Below are 20414 nucleotides of genomic sequence, written 5' to 3' on the forward strand. Positions count from 1 at the left end.
GTTTGCTGCTGAGTAAATAGCCAATCAGCTGGCTAAAAGGAGCTATAACTACAGCATTCACAAATGCGTTCCCACTGCCATAATTGTTTTTCTTTGTCCCACCGTGCTTTGTACTCCCGCTTTTGTTCACTTGGTTTCAATATGAGCTTGTGTGTTGTAGGGCATTTGAACAGGACAATAACATCTCTGTATGACAAGCTTAACAGGGATAGGCCTTACTGTACACACTAGAGTTTAGTACATGTTGCTCTGTGTCTCTGACCCCACCACAGGGATCACATGCTAGTATAAACTCCACAAACAACAAAAGATATGGAAATGTCTGATATGCAACAAGGAACGGACTGAAATATCAATGTTTAAAAAACAAACTAACCATGTGTTTTCAGTGTTACAACAATATCTAAGTGGGACATTATTTCTCTAAACAAACATTATGAGATATGGTTCATGTTCTCACCTCCTTCTCATCATCTGCTTCTTTCTGGATCTGTTGCAGGCGAAGCTGTTCTGCCTGCTCTCTCTCCTGTGCTTCTCTCTGAAAAAACAAATATATTTTTATTACTCCAGCCATTCAAAGTCAAAACATTATGAACAGTGATCAAGCAATCAATAAATGTGGCTGTTAACAGGTTTACTGGGCAAATTCACAATAACCATTTAAAACACCCTGCATTGGCCACAATCATAACATGATTATAAAAGGGTATATACTTTATACTTGTGTTCTGTATAATATTTCACTTGAGGATAATGCTAAAATGGATCTTCAAAAACCCTCAAACATCTATCTGATGAGAATGGATCCATGTCATTGTGTTGTGGTTTTTCGAGTTGATGACCAACCTTTTTACGGTCAGCCTCTAAAGATAGTTGGTAGGCCTCATCCTGCTCCCTCTTCACCATTTCCCTGGCTTCACGTTCATCCTGGATAGAGAGAAAGAGACCAGGTCAGAAAAGAAGACAAATATCTTAAAGTTATGAGCGAAACAAACACCAATAAAAGCTGTTAAAATACAAAGTTGCTTTCTCCCTCTGCCACATGTAATATTGTGCTGTGTTGAATAGCTGTGACTCTGGGCAGCAGAGCAGCAGGAATTGGAGTAGAGCTGAATGAGAGAACCGAATGCTTTCTGTCAGACACAAGGTTTGAAAGAGTATCATGTGGGAGTAGGGAATCTATTCGGGCCTTGACTTCCTTAACAGACCGGAGGGCTCTTTTCTTTTCCCTCAGAGCTCCTGTTTGTACAGAGGCAGACTGCTGCTTTTCTACCTGCTGTGTGTAAGAGGCTTTTCTAAAGCAGAGAAAAATAACTGTTTCCATTGTGTCAGCACTGGCATTTGTTTTGGAGCTTGGGAGACTACATTTTCTTTTCTGAACGCTGGACTTTGTGTCAAAGATGTGAAAAGGTGACGCTATTATAATTTGTGGGGTTTGTGCGCTGGGCAGGGGGAGTGGTCAGCTGTCGTATTGAAGTCTGAAAATGAAAAGGACACATTTTCCCCTTTATCCTACAGACACTGTAGTAGCAGGGTTGAGTACAAAATAATAATGGATCACTTATTGTAAACGCAGTCGTCCAGTCACAAAATAACAGTTACTGTAAATGATTACGCTCTTTATTGTGCTCATTACCTTTGATGAAATATCATGAAACAAACAAAATAAAACTATGGTTTAACTGTTGAGGTACCACTCACAATGAACAAGACATGGTGCCTTTCTTCAATTATCTACAGAGTATTGTATGGTGTACAATACAACTACTTTGTATCTGAAAGTAAAAGCAATCAAAAGGATTACACTATAACAAACTGAATGTTTTCCTGCTGATGAACACATCATTTGCAGTTAAAATAACTAACTAAACAGACAACCACAAGTAGGCGTGGCTGAAGCAGTGAAGGTTGCTGTAATGTGTGTGAAAGTATCTTTTTGGCTCTGCTCCTGTCTACCTCCCAGGCACGTCAGTCAGTGAGGAATGTGAGTGTGATGTTGGCAGATGTCTGTAGTGTCTGGGTCTGTCCACAGAGGAGTGGGAGAGCAGATCAGGACAGCCACAGATAGTGAATAGGTGTGAGTTCAAAGCAGTCTGGGGCAGCAACGCTGGCAATGGGGCGACCATCAGGTACAGGAACAAGTCATTCCGGCCTGGGATGGGAGACGTGGTGGAGGCTTTGGGTTCACGTCAGAGTACAGCAACACCCTGAGAGCTTACTCCCATTGAAGAGAGTAAAAGTAGAGGTATCGGGGCGAAATGTACATAATGGGTTCTATTTCAACACACCTAACGCAACGGTAAATCTTAGTGCTGGAGGTAGAGTTACCGGTTCAGGGGTGTGTCAGAAATATTTTTGCTATTTTCACAACAGTAATTATGGGCGCAGTAGCGAGAAAGGACTAGGTTTTGATTAATAAACAAGTTGTGGGTGTGTCGAGGCTTGGCCCCTCACTGGCCAATCAGAACGTGCTCCATTGCTAAATATGTGGTTGCTTCAAGTTGTGTATTTACGGTCCAATGCATTGCATTGTCATCGACTCTAAAATCGAATGTTAGTCCGTTACAAGCCAGTTCGTTAAATAGCATTGTCCATATTGTTCTAATTGCATTGCTTCATTACATAAATACATGGTTAAACATAGGCTACAGCAATCACAGGGGCTAGGCCTACTGTAAACTGCAGTCTGGACATGGACATGCCAAACGTAGTCAATAAGCAAGATTAGATTCACTATGCTATTGATAAGGCCTAAAAAGAATGCATAATTCTAATCAAATTCTAATAAAACAAGGCTGTGTGTATAAATACAGTTACAGGCACCATAATTGCATAATACAGACAAGGCAACTTAGACTACGGAGGGTTTTACACATCCAAACGTTTCACAGGAGCTGGACAAAGATCCAATAAAAAGAGAAAGGGAAATGGCATTTGAAATGGCATTTTATTCAAGCCATGTACATTCTCAAACTTATTCACCGTTCATGGGTTTGTTGTAAATCCAATTAACCAAAAACAATCTGTTTCTTAGAACTAAACAACAATAATTCTAAATAGGATCGGGTCAGAAGCATAACATAAATCGCATCTCTTGTTCCATGAACGTCATTATATGTGCGCACATGTAGGCCTAAGAGCTCTTTGGCAGGAGGCATGGATGTTTGTCCTATCAATTGAATATAGTTTATTATTTATATACACTAACCCTACAATAGTCCTAGATATAACAAACATGTAGCAAATCTAGTTTTTCTATTTTATTGGCTTCAATATGGAACTATTCAACGCACTGCATGTTCGAGCCATGGATTTGGACATTGCACAAACGTTATAATAACATTAGCCTACCATCGCTATTGACCATCGCATGTTAGTGACTACCACGTGAAAGGTAAACAAATAGGAAAATAGCCTAGGCTACAAGCGAATTCAGAACCAAGGACAGCGATAGGAATTCCCGCGATTTGACAGTTGTGTCAAAATGATGAAGGAAACTATAAGCAGTGTATTGTAAAACACACACATATATTCCTACGAAACATGACCCACCAAGCCGCGACCCACCAACCCGCTCGCTTAACTTCTTTGGGATAGGGGGCGGTATTTTGACATCCGGATGAAAAGCGTGCCCAAAGTAAACTGTTTGCTACTCAGGCCCAGAAGAGAGGATATGCATATAATTAGATTTGGATAGAAAACACTCCAGTTTCTAAAACTGTATATATAATAATGTCTGTGAGTATAACAGAACTGAAATGGCAGGCGAAACCCCGAGGACAAACCATCTCAACCCCCCCCCCCCCACAAAAAATAATCCTACCACTGACTGATCCTACCACTCCACGCAATCCTACCATTGCGTGGAGCCCCAGATCGAGGGAGATTATCAGTGGTCTTGTATGTCTTCCATTTCCTAATAATTGCTCCCACAGTTGATTTCTTCAAACCAAGCTGCTTACCTATTGCAGATTCAGTCTTCCCAGCCTGGTGCAGGTCTACAATTTTGTTTCTGGTGTCCTTTGACAGCTCTTTGGTCTTGGCCATAGTGGAGTTTGGAGTGTGACTGTTTGAGGTTGTGGACAGGTGTCTTTTATACTGATAACAAGTTCAAACAGGTGCCATTAATACATGTAACGAGTGGAGGACAGAGGAGCCTCTTAAAGAAGAAGTTACAGGTATGTGAGAGCCAGAAATCTTGCTTGTTTGTAGGTGACCAAATACTTATTTTCCACCATAATTTGCAAATAAATTCAATGTGATTTTCTGGATTTTTTATGATGAAAATTACAGGCCTCTCTCATCTTTTTAAGTGGGAGAACTTGCACAATTGGTGGCTGACTAAATACTTTTTTGCCCCACTGTAGTCATTTAGTTCAAAATGTATCACTGTACCAATTTGGCCACATTTGGACACCTGGGTGATTATCAGTGGGTGACATGTAGCTCACTCATTCCTGAAGATATCATTCTGAAACTTTTTTCAAATAGTGTTGCCCTCCTCTGTTCTGCATTGAAATTATCCCCAGCATCATATCTGAATGTTTGGCTGTTCTTGTTCAGTTGAAAGATGATGCAACAATAAAAAACAGAAAACGTATGTTTATTTCCTTGTATTTTCTTCTACCAGATCTACGGTGGTAGAAATTTCAGAGTGTTTCCTTTCAAATGATACCAAGAATATGCATATCCTTGCTTCTGGGCCTGAGCTACAGACAGTTAGATTTGGGTATGTCTTCAGGCGGAAATTGAGAGAAGGGGGGGTATCACAAAGAAGTTAACGCGGCCCTTAAGTTTAACTTGGTAGTTACCTAAGTAAGTGGCTGAATTAATAAGGTGACGCGGCATCATATTGTGTTAGTATTTGAGTAGTCAAAACCCTTTGGATGAGTTCTGTACAGCTGCCACTGCAGCTTGATTTCCTTGCACTTTTTCTCCTCTCTGTTCTGGGCCTGTCTGCTCCTCCCTATCTTCTATGAGCAGAGCAGGCAGGCAGGCCTGTTGCCCTAGCAACTCCACACAGACACAGCGTGTACACAGTACTGTTCTTCCTTCAGACAAGCATAAGGCAAAACTTTGTACATGTGCATAATATCTTTCATTCACATTCATTTGTAAATGTCCAAAAATGACATTTGGTAACTCCTACCTCCATATGTATAACTTTATGAGCTGGATTGCCTGACTTTACAATTAGTTTGCACTCGTTAGCATATTTAGCTAGCAGCCTCCATGGAAATTCGCTATTACTTGTGCTAATTTTGCACAATGGTGTTTTTGGCGCCCCTTTGTGTACTAAACCGGTAACACCATAAATCCCGGGATGAGAGAAGGACGGTATGACGATATGGAAATATGCATTCCACCCAACCCTAGCATCTACCATATCACACACTGAATAATGCAACAATACACAAGCATTTCAATGGTTATTTCCTTGTCCATACACTCATAAGTTTAGCTGTAAGACAAACAGCCAAAGGGGCATAGCTGCTAGCTAGCTTACGTTAGCTAACATAATTTTCTCAAATAGCAAAAATTTAAGTTCAAGAACGGTTATCAAAGATTTTTTATAACTAACCCAGGATAGAGCACAGGCTGTTTCCAGTGGGAACAAATTAGTCAAAGTGAGCAATAGAAGCAAGGAGGGGGGCAGAGCCAAGCCCGAGCTAGCGAGATCCTATTGGCGCGTTCTAGGATGTATTTGCATATTTCCATTAGGGAACGCCTACTCTGAAGTGCACAATAACTCAATTCGCCCTTGCACTCCTTCTAAAGAACACAATGCATAGTTCACTCTAACATATTATAGTTTTGGGAACAGAAAACTATTGAGATAAAATGTATCATCGGTGAGAACATTTGCATAATGTCGACCAAAATCCATCTCGCTCCATCTTCTCCCACTGGCGCCACTGGGCTTCCTCTCATTACCATATTTGGTAGTGAGTGGAAACGCCAACCGGATGCTTCACACTTATACATCCTGTGAAATATCTGGCTCATTGTTCTATCTGTGATGTTATCATACAGAGTCATTCATATTATACAGAGCTAGATAGCAAACTAAACAAAATGTCTGCATTATCCTCACATACATAACTTGCAAGCTAAGTTACATTGTCTCACGTCAGATGGCGTCACTCCCCGACGCTTGTCCCTCCACCGTGTAGGCAGAATCAACGCGCTCTCTGATGTAAGACAATGGCTATGTTAGCTAGCTAGTTAGTTGAATGCTAATGTCAGCCAATAATACAATTGCTAGATTGCTTTTTGGCATCCAGTGGAACAAACCTAGCTTAATTTCATCAATATCATGCAAATGATTACATGAAAAAAAGCTAATTGCAACTGAAAAAGTAGTTAATTCACTATGGAGTTGATGCTTGTGTTTTGCTCACTTTTGCATTGAAATAAATGACGTGTTTTGATATTCCCTTAAAGCTAGAGTCAATTTCAGATTAACCGTCTTTTACTGCAATTTTAAAAAAAACATTTTTTTTTTTTAACAAGTCTCTAATATAAGGAAAATGCCTATACATTTCATCAGTTTCAAAAACATTGCTCTGCTATTACGATTTACAATGTAGGAGTGTTGGGCTGAAAGAGACAATTATGTTTACACTGTCCTGCGTGGAGGGGGGGCAACACTCGGGCGAGTGCCGTGCGCGACCTCCGGAGGTAGCATTTGAAATTACTTTTTTACATTACAATAATGTCTCTTGACAATCGATACCGCTCGAGAATATCTCGAGAAAACCTCCTTAACGCTTGTCAATGTGAAACGCCTGAGGAGACCTCTGCTTGAACTCTCTGGTCCAAATGGTGACATACTGTACTAATGCATTTGACTAATATTGGCCCACTGAGCCTACGAATGTGTCAAAATAGTTAAATATTTAGCAATGAGATTGTACATGTAGTCAAGTGATTTAGCAAGTCATTGCGCTTTCTAATGTTTGAGAAACAGATGAGCACTAGGAGTGACAAGTTCACCTCACAGCAGAGACAGGGTCTGGAATTTACAGGATGTGGTTTCAGATTCCTAAGGTTATTAATCACTATCTTACATTACCCACTCATGATAATTTGTTCTCCTGATTTGTGACATTATCACTTCACATTTCCCTCAATCCCGACAGGCATGTGTAATTATCACAACCAGTGACTGTTATGGAGACAGATGGCTTGTCAAGGTGCCAATTCTGACAGAAAATGACTTACTTTTCTTATAATGAACAGAAACATTCTAATATGCCAAATTGAAAAGCTATTCAAGAAGAGAACTGTTGAATTAAAAGACTGACCCATAAAGGCCATTTTCATTATTTAAGAATCAAATTGTATGGTATGCTAATTTAATAACAGATTTTCTGTTCACAGCAAAAGCTGTCATATTTGCTTTGCATCTACGAAGACAATAGCAAGGCATTCAACTGAGCTTCTCCCCATGAAAACCTGTTAGTCAATTATTCATACATCTCTAACTGGAGCATATTACTGTAGCATCCAGTCTGGTCACACAGGACATACAGCTTGGTGACATGTGCACATAGCGTACATTCCACTTGTTTCTTATTGGTCTTAAGGATTTTTCTGAAAGGGTAGGCATCCAATGAGAACCTAATAGGAATCACAGTTACAGACAGAAGTGTCAACACTCATCGGCTCACGTACAGTTACCCCCTTGGCTGTGTGCAAAACACTAATGATGATTCCCGTGACTGAGATGCTGTAACAAAACTAAATCAACCACTGAAAGGTCACTAAACTAGTATTGTTACAACACCGTGGGAGTCTAACTCATCATATGATGTGACAGTCGAGGAATGAGAAAGACAGTCAACCAGCCAGCCAGCCAGGCCTAGTGCTGCTGAAGAACATGAGACAATCTCCAGTTTTAATCTACTATAAAACACTGCTACAGATGCCTTTCATCTCAGAAACAGAAACCACCGTGTGACCATTTCATTCTCTAAATCTATATCCCATCAACAAGAGTGAAAGGTCTAAAGACAAGTCAGTGAGAGAGAATGTGTACTGGTATTCAAAGACATCTCGCAGCGACAAGTTTACGCTAAGTATTGAGCACATTGGACTGAGCTTGATGACACGTCATCTCTTCCGGACTGCTGATTAATGAGAGGTTAATACAGTACAAAGAAACAAGGTATGGAGTCATTTGTAATCACTAACAACACAAACTGTATGCCTGAGAAAGCATGGTCTAGTGTAGTCAGCTTAGGAGGACTACCTAAAGAATGCATTTCTTTGGTTATTGGATGTTGAGCAAATATCTGCTAAAGTGAGAGAATGGTTAAATAAATCCATTCATTGTGACACAGAAAAGAGAGCGTTCATGAGGTCAGGTGAATGTCTTTGACACAGAGGGACCCCCTCCATACTGTCCCCACATTCCTGTCCTCACATGAAAGAATACCGCCTCTGTTTCACTGCTTTCTTCTCAGAGTGAAGTTTGTTTGTCAAGTTTCTATTGGATTAAAGCAGCAATAGACAGAGAAGGGTGAAAGAGAGAAGAGTTTGTATCCTGCTCCCATTGTGACGATCTTAGGCACAGTAAACTAAAACAAAATGGGAGGGAAATGAATTGTGCTTTCGCTCCCCTGACCCAGATAAAGGGCCTCTCAGAGTATGTATTCTTTGCCTTGGCCCTAAGTGGAGCTGGTGGCAGTCACAATGCATTCCGATTTGTCTCAGCATGTCCCCATTTAGCTCCCGGACAAACTATGGCATAATTATAAGAGATCGGCTCAAATGGCACAATAATTGGCTCCCTCTTGGCCTCCTGTGATGAAACAAATCATGGTATATTTCAGTGGCCATGGCCTAATAATGGCTTACATTTCAAACATCTACTCCCACTTAACTCTGTTCCTCTGTGTGCTTTCAGAGTTCCTCTCATACATACTTCATCCTTGATGTCCTCTTGCTGCTGAGCTGTGAAGATTTCCATTGCACCCATTAGCCTCATCATCAACTCATCCACTGTCGTGTTGCCTTGAAAGAATAGTAAAAAAATAATAAAAAAAAGACATTTAAGAAATACAATTTTAAAAATGTCTTTTGTGGTAAAAAAAAAAAAAAGTATTCACACAAATACATTACTATTTCAGCATTATCAGAGGGTCACAAAGTAATTTGGTTGAACATAGAGCTCTCCAAGACGTATTTTCAACCAGAATGTGATTTTTCAACCCATTGATATTGTTGAGATTTATGCAGTCATTACCTTGAATAACATTTAAAACTTCATTTGATGTCCTCTTTCCCATGACAATAAGGAGGAGGGGGAACTGATCTGTCTTGTATGTCCGAATCGTCTGTGCCACCACACTGCCAAAGTGCCTCGTGCACATAGTGAGTAGTCTGGGAAAGGAAAAGATGGGACAGACATTTTCCCACATGAACAGCACTTGAATGAGGTACACCGCTCACAGCAGTAAAGGAAACCTCCACCCAAAAACTCTTTTGGTATTTGTTTCATTAGTCCATTGTTGACGTAGTCCCAAAATATCTTGCTTGTCAGCACTCAAGTTAAGATATGAAATCATCCATGTACGATGCATTTTGCATCAAATGTTTTGCTTGTCGGCACTCAAGCTTTCAAGATATGAAATCATCCCTATACAGGGTTGACTATGTCAACAATGGACTAATGAAGCAAATACCAAAAGTTAGTTTTTGGGTGGAGGTTTCCATTAAGGACTTTAAAACCAATTCTGCCTTATCTTCCAGGAGAGGTCCCTGTCTAAATAAGCCAGGCAGACAAATTAGTATTCCCCACCAGTGGTGATGAATTGATAGGGCAGAGAGGATTTCTTATTCCATTACAAAGACAGAACTTTAAATTAACATTTCACAAGAATGAAAAGGGTAGCAGGCAGGCCCTCGAAGCTCACTGTAAATGTCATAATATTAATGAATCGCTATAGACTGAATGCAAATATAGATTCGCTTTTTCACTCGCCTTTTAATAAGATCCACTTTAATAACTGGCTGGTAAAATAGAGGAGTAATGGAATGGGTGGAGGATGAGGTCAGAGAGGAGAGGGATGGAGTGAGTGGTCTGGGCGTGGTTGCTACTCATTAATCATGAATTCAAAGTTGAGAGAGCTAGTTGCATTACTTTTCAAACTGTGCAATGGAACAACGGTGGCTCAATGCTTAACCATGGGAAGCATGAGCACCAATCTCCATCAGCATTCCAGGAGAAACAAGGTAATTTCCACCACAATCCTTAACCCCAACATTACTCTAACCCTAAGTCAACACCAAATAGCTCATGTAGTTGCTCATGAGTTCTGACGATGCGGCTGACTCGTCTTTTGTCCATTCTACTGTGGTTAAGGAGAGGGGTTCTCCCCCTTACACAGTGAAGTTAAGATGATGTCCATGTCCTGTCCTTGTCCCTGCTCTAGAGGGCCCTGAAAAGGCCTAACCATGGCCAGGCCAAAATAATGGAAAGGGGTAATTCTAACCTGTCACCAAGGACTTGGGAACAATCATCAGGGCCTTCAGAGAAACCCAATCTTAATTCCCTTAAACAACAACCTCCTTTTGTTCCAATCAATCAAACACCCCAGGAGTCAAACCAAAACAGTAAAAACCTGTTTCAAGGAACCAACTATGTAATCGGACACAATACAGCCTTTTTTTCTTTCTTTTTTTACACCTACCATACACGGCTAATGCTTGATTTTTTTTACTCTTGAGTTTGTAAACCAAAAGCTAAGAAAAGGTTTCTACATATGATGCACAATAACAAGTACTGACACAGCATCATATATGAAGGATGAAAATTGTGTCGTCTCAGGCTAGGAAGTAAGGATTAGGAGTGTGTTAACGATGCATCTTTCCTACAACGGCTGAAGATAACATGCGTTTCCCAAAACACCATGCAGACAGAATGTTAGCTAAGTGCGTCGTTGAGGCTTGTGTCAGTACTGATAGGATCTAAATAAAATGCAGCGCTGCTCTCGTATCAGCTGTCTCCATTCAAATTTTACCTTAACATTAGAATTATTCCACAATACTGACGACAGATCAGCTCCTAGAGATGTCTCAAATATTGAGGTGGTTTATTCTAATGCTTAGTAAAAATCCAGATTTGGCACATCATTGCGCACCTTGTTACACATCATGAAATATATTGAAGATAAAATGACCAACAGTAGCCTAAAATTAGCAAAATATAACTCAACTGAATTAACATGACATTTTAATATGACTTATTTATATAGGCGTATGTAGCTATTTATGTACTCATCTCGGTTTTTATTTGAAGCATCTTTTTCATCCTTCACTTGTTTAACAAATGCTAAAAGAAAATGGCAACTTTGTATTTGTAGTCACATTAGTTCTTAAGTCATTAGTGGTCACAGAAAGACAGATGAACATCATGATTTTCTGTTTCGCAGATATCTTCGGTGTATAAAGTGAGGCGGAAGGGCAAAAAAAGCACCCACCCAAAAACGCACTTAGCTGTTCTATGAGTGGTCTGAGGCAGTGAATACATAACAAGGGTTTTCAAGGGAAACTTTACTAACGATGGTTTTGGTAACCTGTTCTGATATTTAACAACGCTCCTACGAAGGTCCTAAAGAAACGTATTTTTGGGGTGGTTTGGTAGAGTTACAGGTTTGAAGGGTGGATTTACATTAGAAAAAAATATGTCTAATGACATCTCTTCAACATCAGATTTTTACCAGCATTTTACCAGCATGTGCATCTTGGTGACAAAACTCTAAATCACCTTTACTCCACACACAGACACCCAAACAAGGCTCTCCCTTGCCTGCAATTTGGCAAATCTTATCATAAATCTATCCTCCTGCTTACAACCAAAAACCAAACAGGAAGTACCAGTGACACACTCAATACGGAAGTGGTCCGATGAGGCGAATGCTACACTACAGGATTATTTCGCTAGCACAGACTGGAATATGCTCTGGGATTCATCCGATAACATTGAGTTGACGACCACAGTCCCAGGCTTCATTAATAAGTTCATTGATGACGCCATCCCAGAAATGACCGTACGTACATATCCCAACCAGAAGCACTGGATTACAGAAAACATACGCACTGAGCTGAAGGCAAGCGCTTAAACTTTCAAGGAGCGGAACACTAATCTGGACGCTTATAAGAAATCCCACCACGACCTCCGACTAGCCATCAAACAAGCATAGCATCTATACAGGACTATGATCGAATCCTACTATGCCAGCTCTAACGCTCGTCGGATGTGGCAGGGCTTGCAAACGATCACAAGGTGAAACCAAGCCGCGAGCTGCCCAGTGACGAGAGCTAAACGCCTTCTATGCTCGCTTCAAGGCAGGCAACACTGAAGCATGCATGAGAGCACCAGCTGTTCTGAACAACTGTGTGATCTCACTCTCTGTAGCCAACAAGAGTAAGTAAGGTAAGACCTTTAAATAGGTTAACATTCACAAGGGCTCAGGGCAGGACAGATTACCAGGACAGGTACTCAAAGCATGCACTGACCAGGTGCCAAGTTTCTTCAATGACATTTTCAACCTCTCCCTGACACAGTCTGTAATACCTACATGTTTCAAGCAGACCAGCAGACCCTGTGCCCAAGAATGCCAAGGTAACCTGCCTAAATGACTACAGCCCCGTAGTACTCACATCTGTGGCCATGAAACACTTTCAAAGGCTGGTCATGGCTCACATCAACACCATCATCCTGGACACACTCCAATTTGGAAACCGCCCCAAAAGATCCACAGATGACGCAATCTCTACTTCACTCCACACTGCCCTATCCCACCTGGACAAGAGGAACACCTACGTGAGAATGCTGTTCATTCACTACAGCTCAGCGTTCAACACCATAGTGCCCTCTAAGCTCATCACTAAAGGCAGGACCGTAGGACTGAACACCTCTAGGGTTGGGCGGTATCCAGATTTTCATACCATTTCTGTACCATACCAGGGTATAAGGTATTACCGAATATGCAATAAAGGGGCAGAATTTTTGCTCAAAACTATTTAGGCAACAGGGATCTTGATCCAGGAGGGGATTGAATGTATCTTCTGTAACCAATAAGCTTGATCTTGACATCTAGTCCCTTAGCTAACAAATTAGCAAACCAAATGCATAGCTGGAGCCCTGAGCTGGATATCATTTATTTGACACATCTTAGATTTTCTATAGTTCTATAGAACGTATAGCACGCACACCAACAGCCGCTGCAAGGCGGGGGTGCCCTCACACCAAAATAAAAACAGATTTTTGTATTGAAAATCATACCTTGGTATACCCTATAAAACGGTAGATCGCCCAAGTGTACCTTGGATGTGTTGTGGCCAAAGCAACATTACTGCTTCAAGTGCGAGTGCAGCTATTCGCATACCATAAATGTCATAATGTATAGACAAACAAAATAAGGATAACAATTCAAACTATACAGGAGCTTCTCATCTAAACCATATTGCATATAGTGTTGCACAGTTTCTTAATTAATGCAATAATTCACAAATGTCTGGATATTTTGAAATCCTTTCATTTTCAATTTGGCTCACAGAGAAAAGAAATGCTGTCTTCTGGTATTAAGGTAATTCTTACAGGGACATGTGGTGCCTTTACCTTGTACCACTCAGAGGGGGGTATGTGGGGATGGCCACCTAATCATACCCAGCTTCCAATTGGCTCATTCCTCCCCCTCTCCCCTGTAACTACTCCCCAGGTCATTGCTGAAACATAAGGTGATGGCGGCGGATGAATGCCGCAACACTGGGCCTCAGGACCTCGTCACGGAATTTTGCCATCGACAAAATGCAATTGTGTTCTTTGTCCGTAGCTTACAGTATGCCTGCCCATACCATAACCCCACCATGGTGCACTCTGTTCACAACGTTGACATCAGCAAACCGCTCGCCCACATGACGCCATACTTCTGTCCGGTACATTTAACCAGGATTCATCCGTGAAGAGCACACTTCTCCAGCGTACCAGTGGGCATCAAAAGGTGTACATTTGCCCACTGAAATCTGTTACAACACCGAACTGCAGTCAGGTCAAGACCCTGGTGAGGACGACAAGCATGCAGATGAGCTTCCCTGAGATGGTTTGACAGTTTGTGCAGAAATTCTTTGGTTGTACGAACCCACAGTTTAATCAGTTGTCCGGGTGGCTGGTCTCAGACCATCCCACAGGTGAAGAAGCCGGAAGTGGAGGTCCTGGGCTAGCACGGTTACACGTGGTCTGCGGTTGTGAGACCGGTTGGACGTACAGTCAAATTCTATAAAACCACGTTGGCGGCAGCTTATGGTAGCGAAAGTAACATTAAATTAAATTGTGTTGTGTGACAACTGCACATTTTAGAGTGGCCTTTTATTGTAACCAGCACAAGGTGCACGTGTGAAATGACCATGCTGTTTAATCAGTTTCTTGATATGCCACACCTGTCAGGTAGATGGATTATATTGTCATAGGAGAAATGCTCACTTACAGGGATGTAAACAGATTTGTGCACAACAATGAGAAATAATATTTGTGTGCGTATGGAACATTTCTAGGATCTTTTATTTCAGCTAAGTAAACATGGGACCAACGTTTTACATGCTGCGTTTATATTTTTGTTCTGTGTAGGTGGCGTCGTCAAAGTAGTGTAAAGAGGCTCTAAATCAGCTCACTATCTCTGCACAAAATGTTCATGTTTCCTTGGACTGTAAGGTTCACATCTTTACATCAGTCATGCGTGAGATCTTGAGAGACTGCTGCCACCCCACCCCAGTGAGCAGCCAACAAGCTCTCCAGGTGTGCTTTAGTCAATCACGTGGAATAGGAACCAGACGCTACTCACACAAAACACACTTTCTGTGCAGACGTGTTGAATGGAAAATTGAATTTCTCCGGATATTCTCTTGTTTTGAATACACAGAGCTTATGAAGAAGTCGGATGACTGCACCATAACCTTCACTGGTAATGTGCTGAATAATGAGTTCAATTCCATTTTTGATCAGTACAGCACCATACGATGCATTAAAATAGACGAGATGTGGTATGAAAGTGGGCAGTCAAAACACAAAACATAGAATCAAAAGCAAAACAAACATAGATAACAATCTGAAAGATGTCGTTTGAGTACATTTATTCATAAATAAGTTCAATATTTGCTGTGTATGCGGTTCAGTGTCCATGTGGTATTTCAGAGACATTTCCCATGGGTGACAATTGGCATGTTTTCAGCAGATCTGGCCTTTTGCATAATAATTAATACCTAAACTTAGAGGAGGACTGTGATAATACAGAGGCAACCTAACTGGCTCATTTTACGCTATGAGGCCCTAGAAATTAGGATACCTTCTTAATAGTTAGTCACTGCGACTCATGCCCATCATCAGTGACTCAGGATTAACCTAAGAGTTTCAAGTGTTAATGTCACAGTGAAATGCATTTCTTGCAAGCTCCAAACCCAACAAAGCAATAATCATTATCAATGTAGCAAAAAAAATAACATTAGGCAGAACAAAAACATAAATAAAAATAAGAACACGAGAAGTAAGACGCTATTATACAGGGTCAGATCCAATACCATATTTACAATGAGCAGGGATACTGGTGCAGAGATGAGTGCGTGAGAACGTGGGGAAAACAGCTCCAGATGTTGCTTGCCTTTAATCTGCAATAAAAAGGCTCAGCTGGGAGCAAAAAGCAAGAAGCAAAGGGAGAAAGGGTACAGAATGAGGGAAGGAATATCCTTAAAGGAAATAAAAAAGGAGTGAGGTCAGTGTCTGAGCCTCACCCCCGGTCTTTCGTAAACGCCTCCTACCAGGGGGTGGGCTTAGCCCTGAAGTCTAGTGGAAGGAAAATCTAGGGCCTGCCGCGGAGCAAGAGGCTGCTGCTGTGCCCCAATCAAACCTCCATCTGGCTACCGGCCGGGCCCTCACTCCTCCTCCATCCTCCCCACAGCAGACACATCACACCTGGGCCGCTACCTCATTCTCCCCCCTGACTAGGAGAGGAGGAGAGCAAGGCCAGGGAGAGGCCAGCCTGGCTTTGGGGTCAAGAGTGGAGGGCTTGAGAGTGTAGTTGGGTAGTTGGGTAATGCTAAGCACAAGGAGTCACATACTGGAACAGCCACGGCCTAGGTGGAAATAAGGAGTTGGAATCTGCTGTGAATCAGAAACTAACTGTTGTAAAGTTACGGAGGAGAGATAAAGTTGTTGTCATGTTGATAAGACAACTCCCTCAGCCTTGGGTAAATAGATATGGTCTCCCAGGCAACGCAGACTTCATGTGAGCTTCATTTCGAACTGACCCTCCATTGAGGCAGATTAGTTAAGATTGCCCAATTGGGGCCTCATACTGCAAACACAAGTGCTTTTGTTAGCACACATCCCCCTTCCCGATGAAGAGGGGCTTGAGTTAAAGAGAAGGTGGTGCGGAGTTGGCGACTGGGGGCTGAATATTATCCACTTCTCAGACTCTCTAATATTCAGTCTGTTCTCCAGGGGTGGATTCCTGAGATGTGATGAGGGCATATACTTAGACATACCTGGCTTTGTTAGCTTCTTTAGTGACATCCCAGGCCCATGTGATGAAGTTCTGGCTCAGATAGGACACTATGGAGTCTGCACACATCATCTGGGAGCAGAAGACGTTGCCGAGCACACTCTCGTCGTTGTGAAGGTAGATTGCCAGCAGTTTTCTCTGTGGAAACGGACAGCAGAGGTATTTCATTAGAGGTGTGAGGATTTAGAAGCCAATGAGTTAATGACCAGCCAGACCCTGAAACACAGAGGCCTCACCCAACACAGCACTGGGAAGGGGAGACAAGTGTCCTTGCTCAGAGTCCCGTTATATTATCATTGAAGGGAGAGGTTTTAATACAGCTTTCGCACGTCGTTCGACAGGAGACCGCGAGTAAAGAGACTGCTTTCACAGACAACAAGGCCAAACCAGTCAAACGCAAAACACATAAAATCAAATGAACAGGGAGTAAATAAAACTTCCTTTGAGGCGGCCAATGAGAAAACAAAAACAGAGAAATCACTTTATTTTACACCAAATGCCATTGGCCTTCTCAGGTTAACAGCAGGAGCGGACAATATTGACAATGCTCTAAATCCATGGATAGACACCATATGAGCCACAGATTCTCAAGACTCACTGACAACTCATTAAAAAACAAACACAGCCACAAACAAAAGGTTCTTTTGGATGATGTAGGAAATAAAGCCCTCTAAATTACAGAACACTCACTCAAATTTCTTTCTAACCCCCTATGTTCCTTACAACACTCGAAGGAGCTAAATTCTCAGGAGCTGCTGTATATACCAAAAGCAAAATCCACACAGGCAGAAAAGTGAGGGAAAGTAAAAAGAAAGTTGTGCTATATTGTGGCCTGTGTAGAAAAGGAGTGGGAGAGCACTGCTGTGTTTGCTCAGCGATTAGAGGTTTAGAATAAGCTCCCTGGTTCCTAGCGGGAAGGAGCTTGGGGCTAATTCAGTGGCCCAATTGAACGCCCTGAAAAGATTAAACACTCATGCTGAGAAGACAAGCAAATGCAGCCTTGAGAGGAGTTTTTTTTTTTTCTCTCACAAAAGACGAAATGAGACACGCACACACTCATTATCTTATACATACGTGCACATAGGCGCATGGACACGCACACACTCGTCCCTCTGCAACTTATAGAAAGTGCTAAGTCTCCGGAGAACATTTTCACAAACCGTAGTTTCAAAAACATACATTATGTAAAGAAAAGGGAAAAGCCCTCTTCTCTAATAACACCCAATCACAAACTTCGTCGTTTTACTTAAACGGTCTTCTCTAACTGTTCCCCATCTTCTTTCACGTTTCATCTTTTGTAGTGCATTTCTAAGCAGGGACAAATCGCCTGTAAAACTAAATTACTAGGTTCAACCCGAGCTAGAAAGTGACCCAAAAGCCACTGGTGTGAATCATCCCACCTGTTCACCATACAGAGAAGGGGAAGAGGAGGAGAGTGAAGAAGCTTGAGAAAACCGATCCGTTCTGTGAGCCAGACTGTAGGGATTTTCACACAGCACCCTGTCAGTGTTCACTCTGTCTGTTCCTCTTTAGTGTAGACTAGAGCCATGTGAACCAGGTAGCCGTTGGCCAGGAGCTGGCAAGCAGAATGGGCTCAGCTCACATACGGCTGTTTTTTTGTGTCCGGCCTGGACCATATGATTATCTGCAACATGAGTAGGAATTCTCCCACACAGGTGCTCCACTGGGGGCTGAATAGAGTGACAACTGGCAGATGAAGACCAGTCTGAGAACAAAATGTAGAACCTAACTCATCTTTAACCACGTCACACAGACACGGATTGTTATGAGAATGCAACAAGACACCAGTGAAAAAAAAGCCATTTGTTTTGTTTTACAAATGATTTTCTGTAGTATGGGTCATTAGAGGATAAGGTAAAAATACACCTGCCTGATAACTGTGGCCCTTGATAAACACACTACCATATCTCATTTGTGACAGCCAGCCAGTTTATGTACTTGTGTTGTGGGAGGACATTTTTAATTATATCCAGTGTTGAGGAGCGGAGGAAACGGGTAAAAGTGATCATCCACAGCAGCCTCAAGAAAAGCAAACACTTCAAAATGAAGACCTCAAATTACTGCTCCCCTGACCTCACACACTGAGAACACACATTCAGATCAACGCTTTAACAGATGGTAGGTACATGATTGAACCGATTGAAAACAGGATTTTTGTATTAATAGCTATATATAGTCTAACCACTTCTGATTTTATGTTTTTATTTAGGCGCAATAACTAGTCAAAAATGGAGTGAATACAAAACAATAGCATTCAATTGTAGAATTGCATTAAAATAATAGTCTTTACACAGTTGAAACTAATAGTCTAAATATTCAGCTGGGCTTCAGTTCACCTGACTGGAACTGTTCTAGTAGAAGCCAATTAAAATATTAAAAGCCACTAAAATGATCACTTTCACCAGAGCAGGGAGGGATGGATGAAAATATGTTTATCCATTTCCCTACCTGGTATCGATTTCTCCTCTCTCCCCCTCATTGCTCTTTTGCTAAACTACGGGGGATTTAAGAGGATACTTGAGTGTGATAAAACCCTCTGCTATGAATTTTGATGCGTGTCTTTGTGTGAGTGAGAGCAGGGTTACTCCGATTAACCACACCGTTAAGGGGATTTAAGAAGAGCCTTGGCAGTGATGGGTGGCCTGTCTGAAGAGCCTTACTGCTGATCCCCTGGAGGGCTCAGCAGCCCAAAGCATTTTCATTAAGGCTGGATTGAGGCGCATCTCCCCCTCCAGAAACACTTCATCAAATGTAGTGTTTTACTTAGTGATTAGCCCGCCAGCCTTTGAGACTGAGCAAAATTTCTCCACTGCCCCCCTTCTCCTGAAATGTGCACCATTCCAATATCCACTTAATGAACAACTAGTTGCAATGACAAGAAGGGAGCGATTTAGACCAATTTTGTCAAGAGGACGCTGGTGGTGGTTGGGGAGGGGAGGTTTCGGTATAGTTGACAGCCAATGGTCACATCAGTGGGAGTCAAATGTGTGTGCGTTTCTCCAGTCTCATCTCCTCCAGGCCTACAGGCAGAGAGCTGGGGGTCAGCTGCATGTGTCCCTTCATATTGGTTTATTTTCATTGACACAATGTACAGTCTCCGGCTGCACCACAGAGAGGATATCCACAGCGAGTGGGCCATATTGCACTGGCTTAGCGAAGAGGATATCAGCTGGGAGACAGGCAAGACGCCAACCGAGCCTCTGCCTCATGGTCCAAAACCCCCCAAACATCTTGCTGTGTTCTCCCATTCTAATAAGACAGTAATCCACACAAGCTGTCAGTTGATACAACCCTCGTTAAAAGAACAAAGCAGAAATATGAAGAAAAATTGTGGGCTAAAAATAAAGCGGCAGCTGTCGTGAAACAAATTTTATGAGCTTTATGAGAGGAATCAAATGGTGGCTCTTTTTGAACAAACACTCCAACTTTTTATTTCAAAAACCTTCCAAACATGTAAAAAAAAAAAATAAGCATTGACAACAGTCATCTAGTATCATGTCCTGTAAACCTGTAAATAATACTACCGAGACAGGCTCCTCCTGTATTGTTACTTACATCTCTGGGTTTGCCATAGAAGGCCTCTTGAGATGCAGCCTCCAAAGTCCCAATGAAGAACACTGGATGACATTCTCCATACCTGCAGCAAACACAAAAAGGAGATAGATCAATAAGCAAGAATGCATAAACTTCCACATCTTTTGAGAAGCATAGACCCCTTTCGATGCTAACAATAAAACAATACTAAAAACCTACCTTGTGGTAAATTCAGCAGTAAAGTGCAGTAAGGCATCAACTTCATTTTCAGTGTTCTCTGGCACTGCAGAGAGTAAA

The 20414-nt window shown here is 41.8% G+C and overlaps 1 protein-coding gene across 2 annotated transcripts in view; it reads right to left on the minus strand.

Annotated features, from left to right (window-relative positions):
* LOC120052513 (FAS-associated factor 1-like) overlaps window positions 1-20414 on the minus strand; it is an 87779-nt gene that overhangs the window by 15218 nt on the left and 52147 nt on the right. For both annotated transcript variants that reach the window (XM_038999467.1, XM_038999466.1), the window contains exons 11-17: window positions 20337-20400; window positions 20139-20220; window positions 16546-16700; window positions 9251-9387; window positions 8930-9018; window positions 847-927; window positions 461-538 (exon numbers count right to left, since the gene is read on the minus strand). In XM_038999467.1, coding sequence (XP_038855395.1) covers window positions 461-538; window positions 847-927; window positions 8930-9018; window positions 9251-9387; window positions 16546-16700; window positions 20139-20220; window positions 20337-20400 — 686 coding nt within the window. The remainder of the gene's footprint in view (window positions 1-460; window positions 539-846; window positions 928-8929; window positions 9019-9250; window positions 9388-16545; window positions 16701-20138; window positions 20221-20336; window positions 20401-20414) is intronic.

The sequence above is a fragment of the Salvelinus namaycush genome, chromosome 8, assembly GCF_016432855.1.
Source record: "Salvelinus namaycush isolate Seneca chromosome 8, SaNama_1.0, whole genome shotgun sequence".
Lineage (NCBI taxonomy): Eukaryota > Metazoa > Chordata > Actinopteri > Salmoniformes > Salmonidae > Salvelinus > Salvelinus namaycush.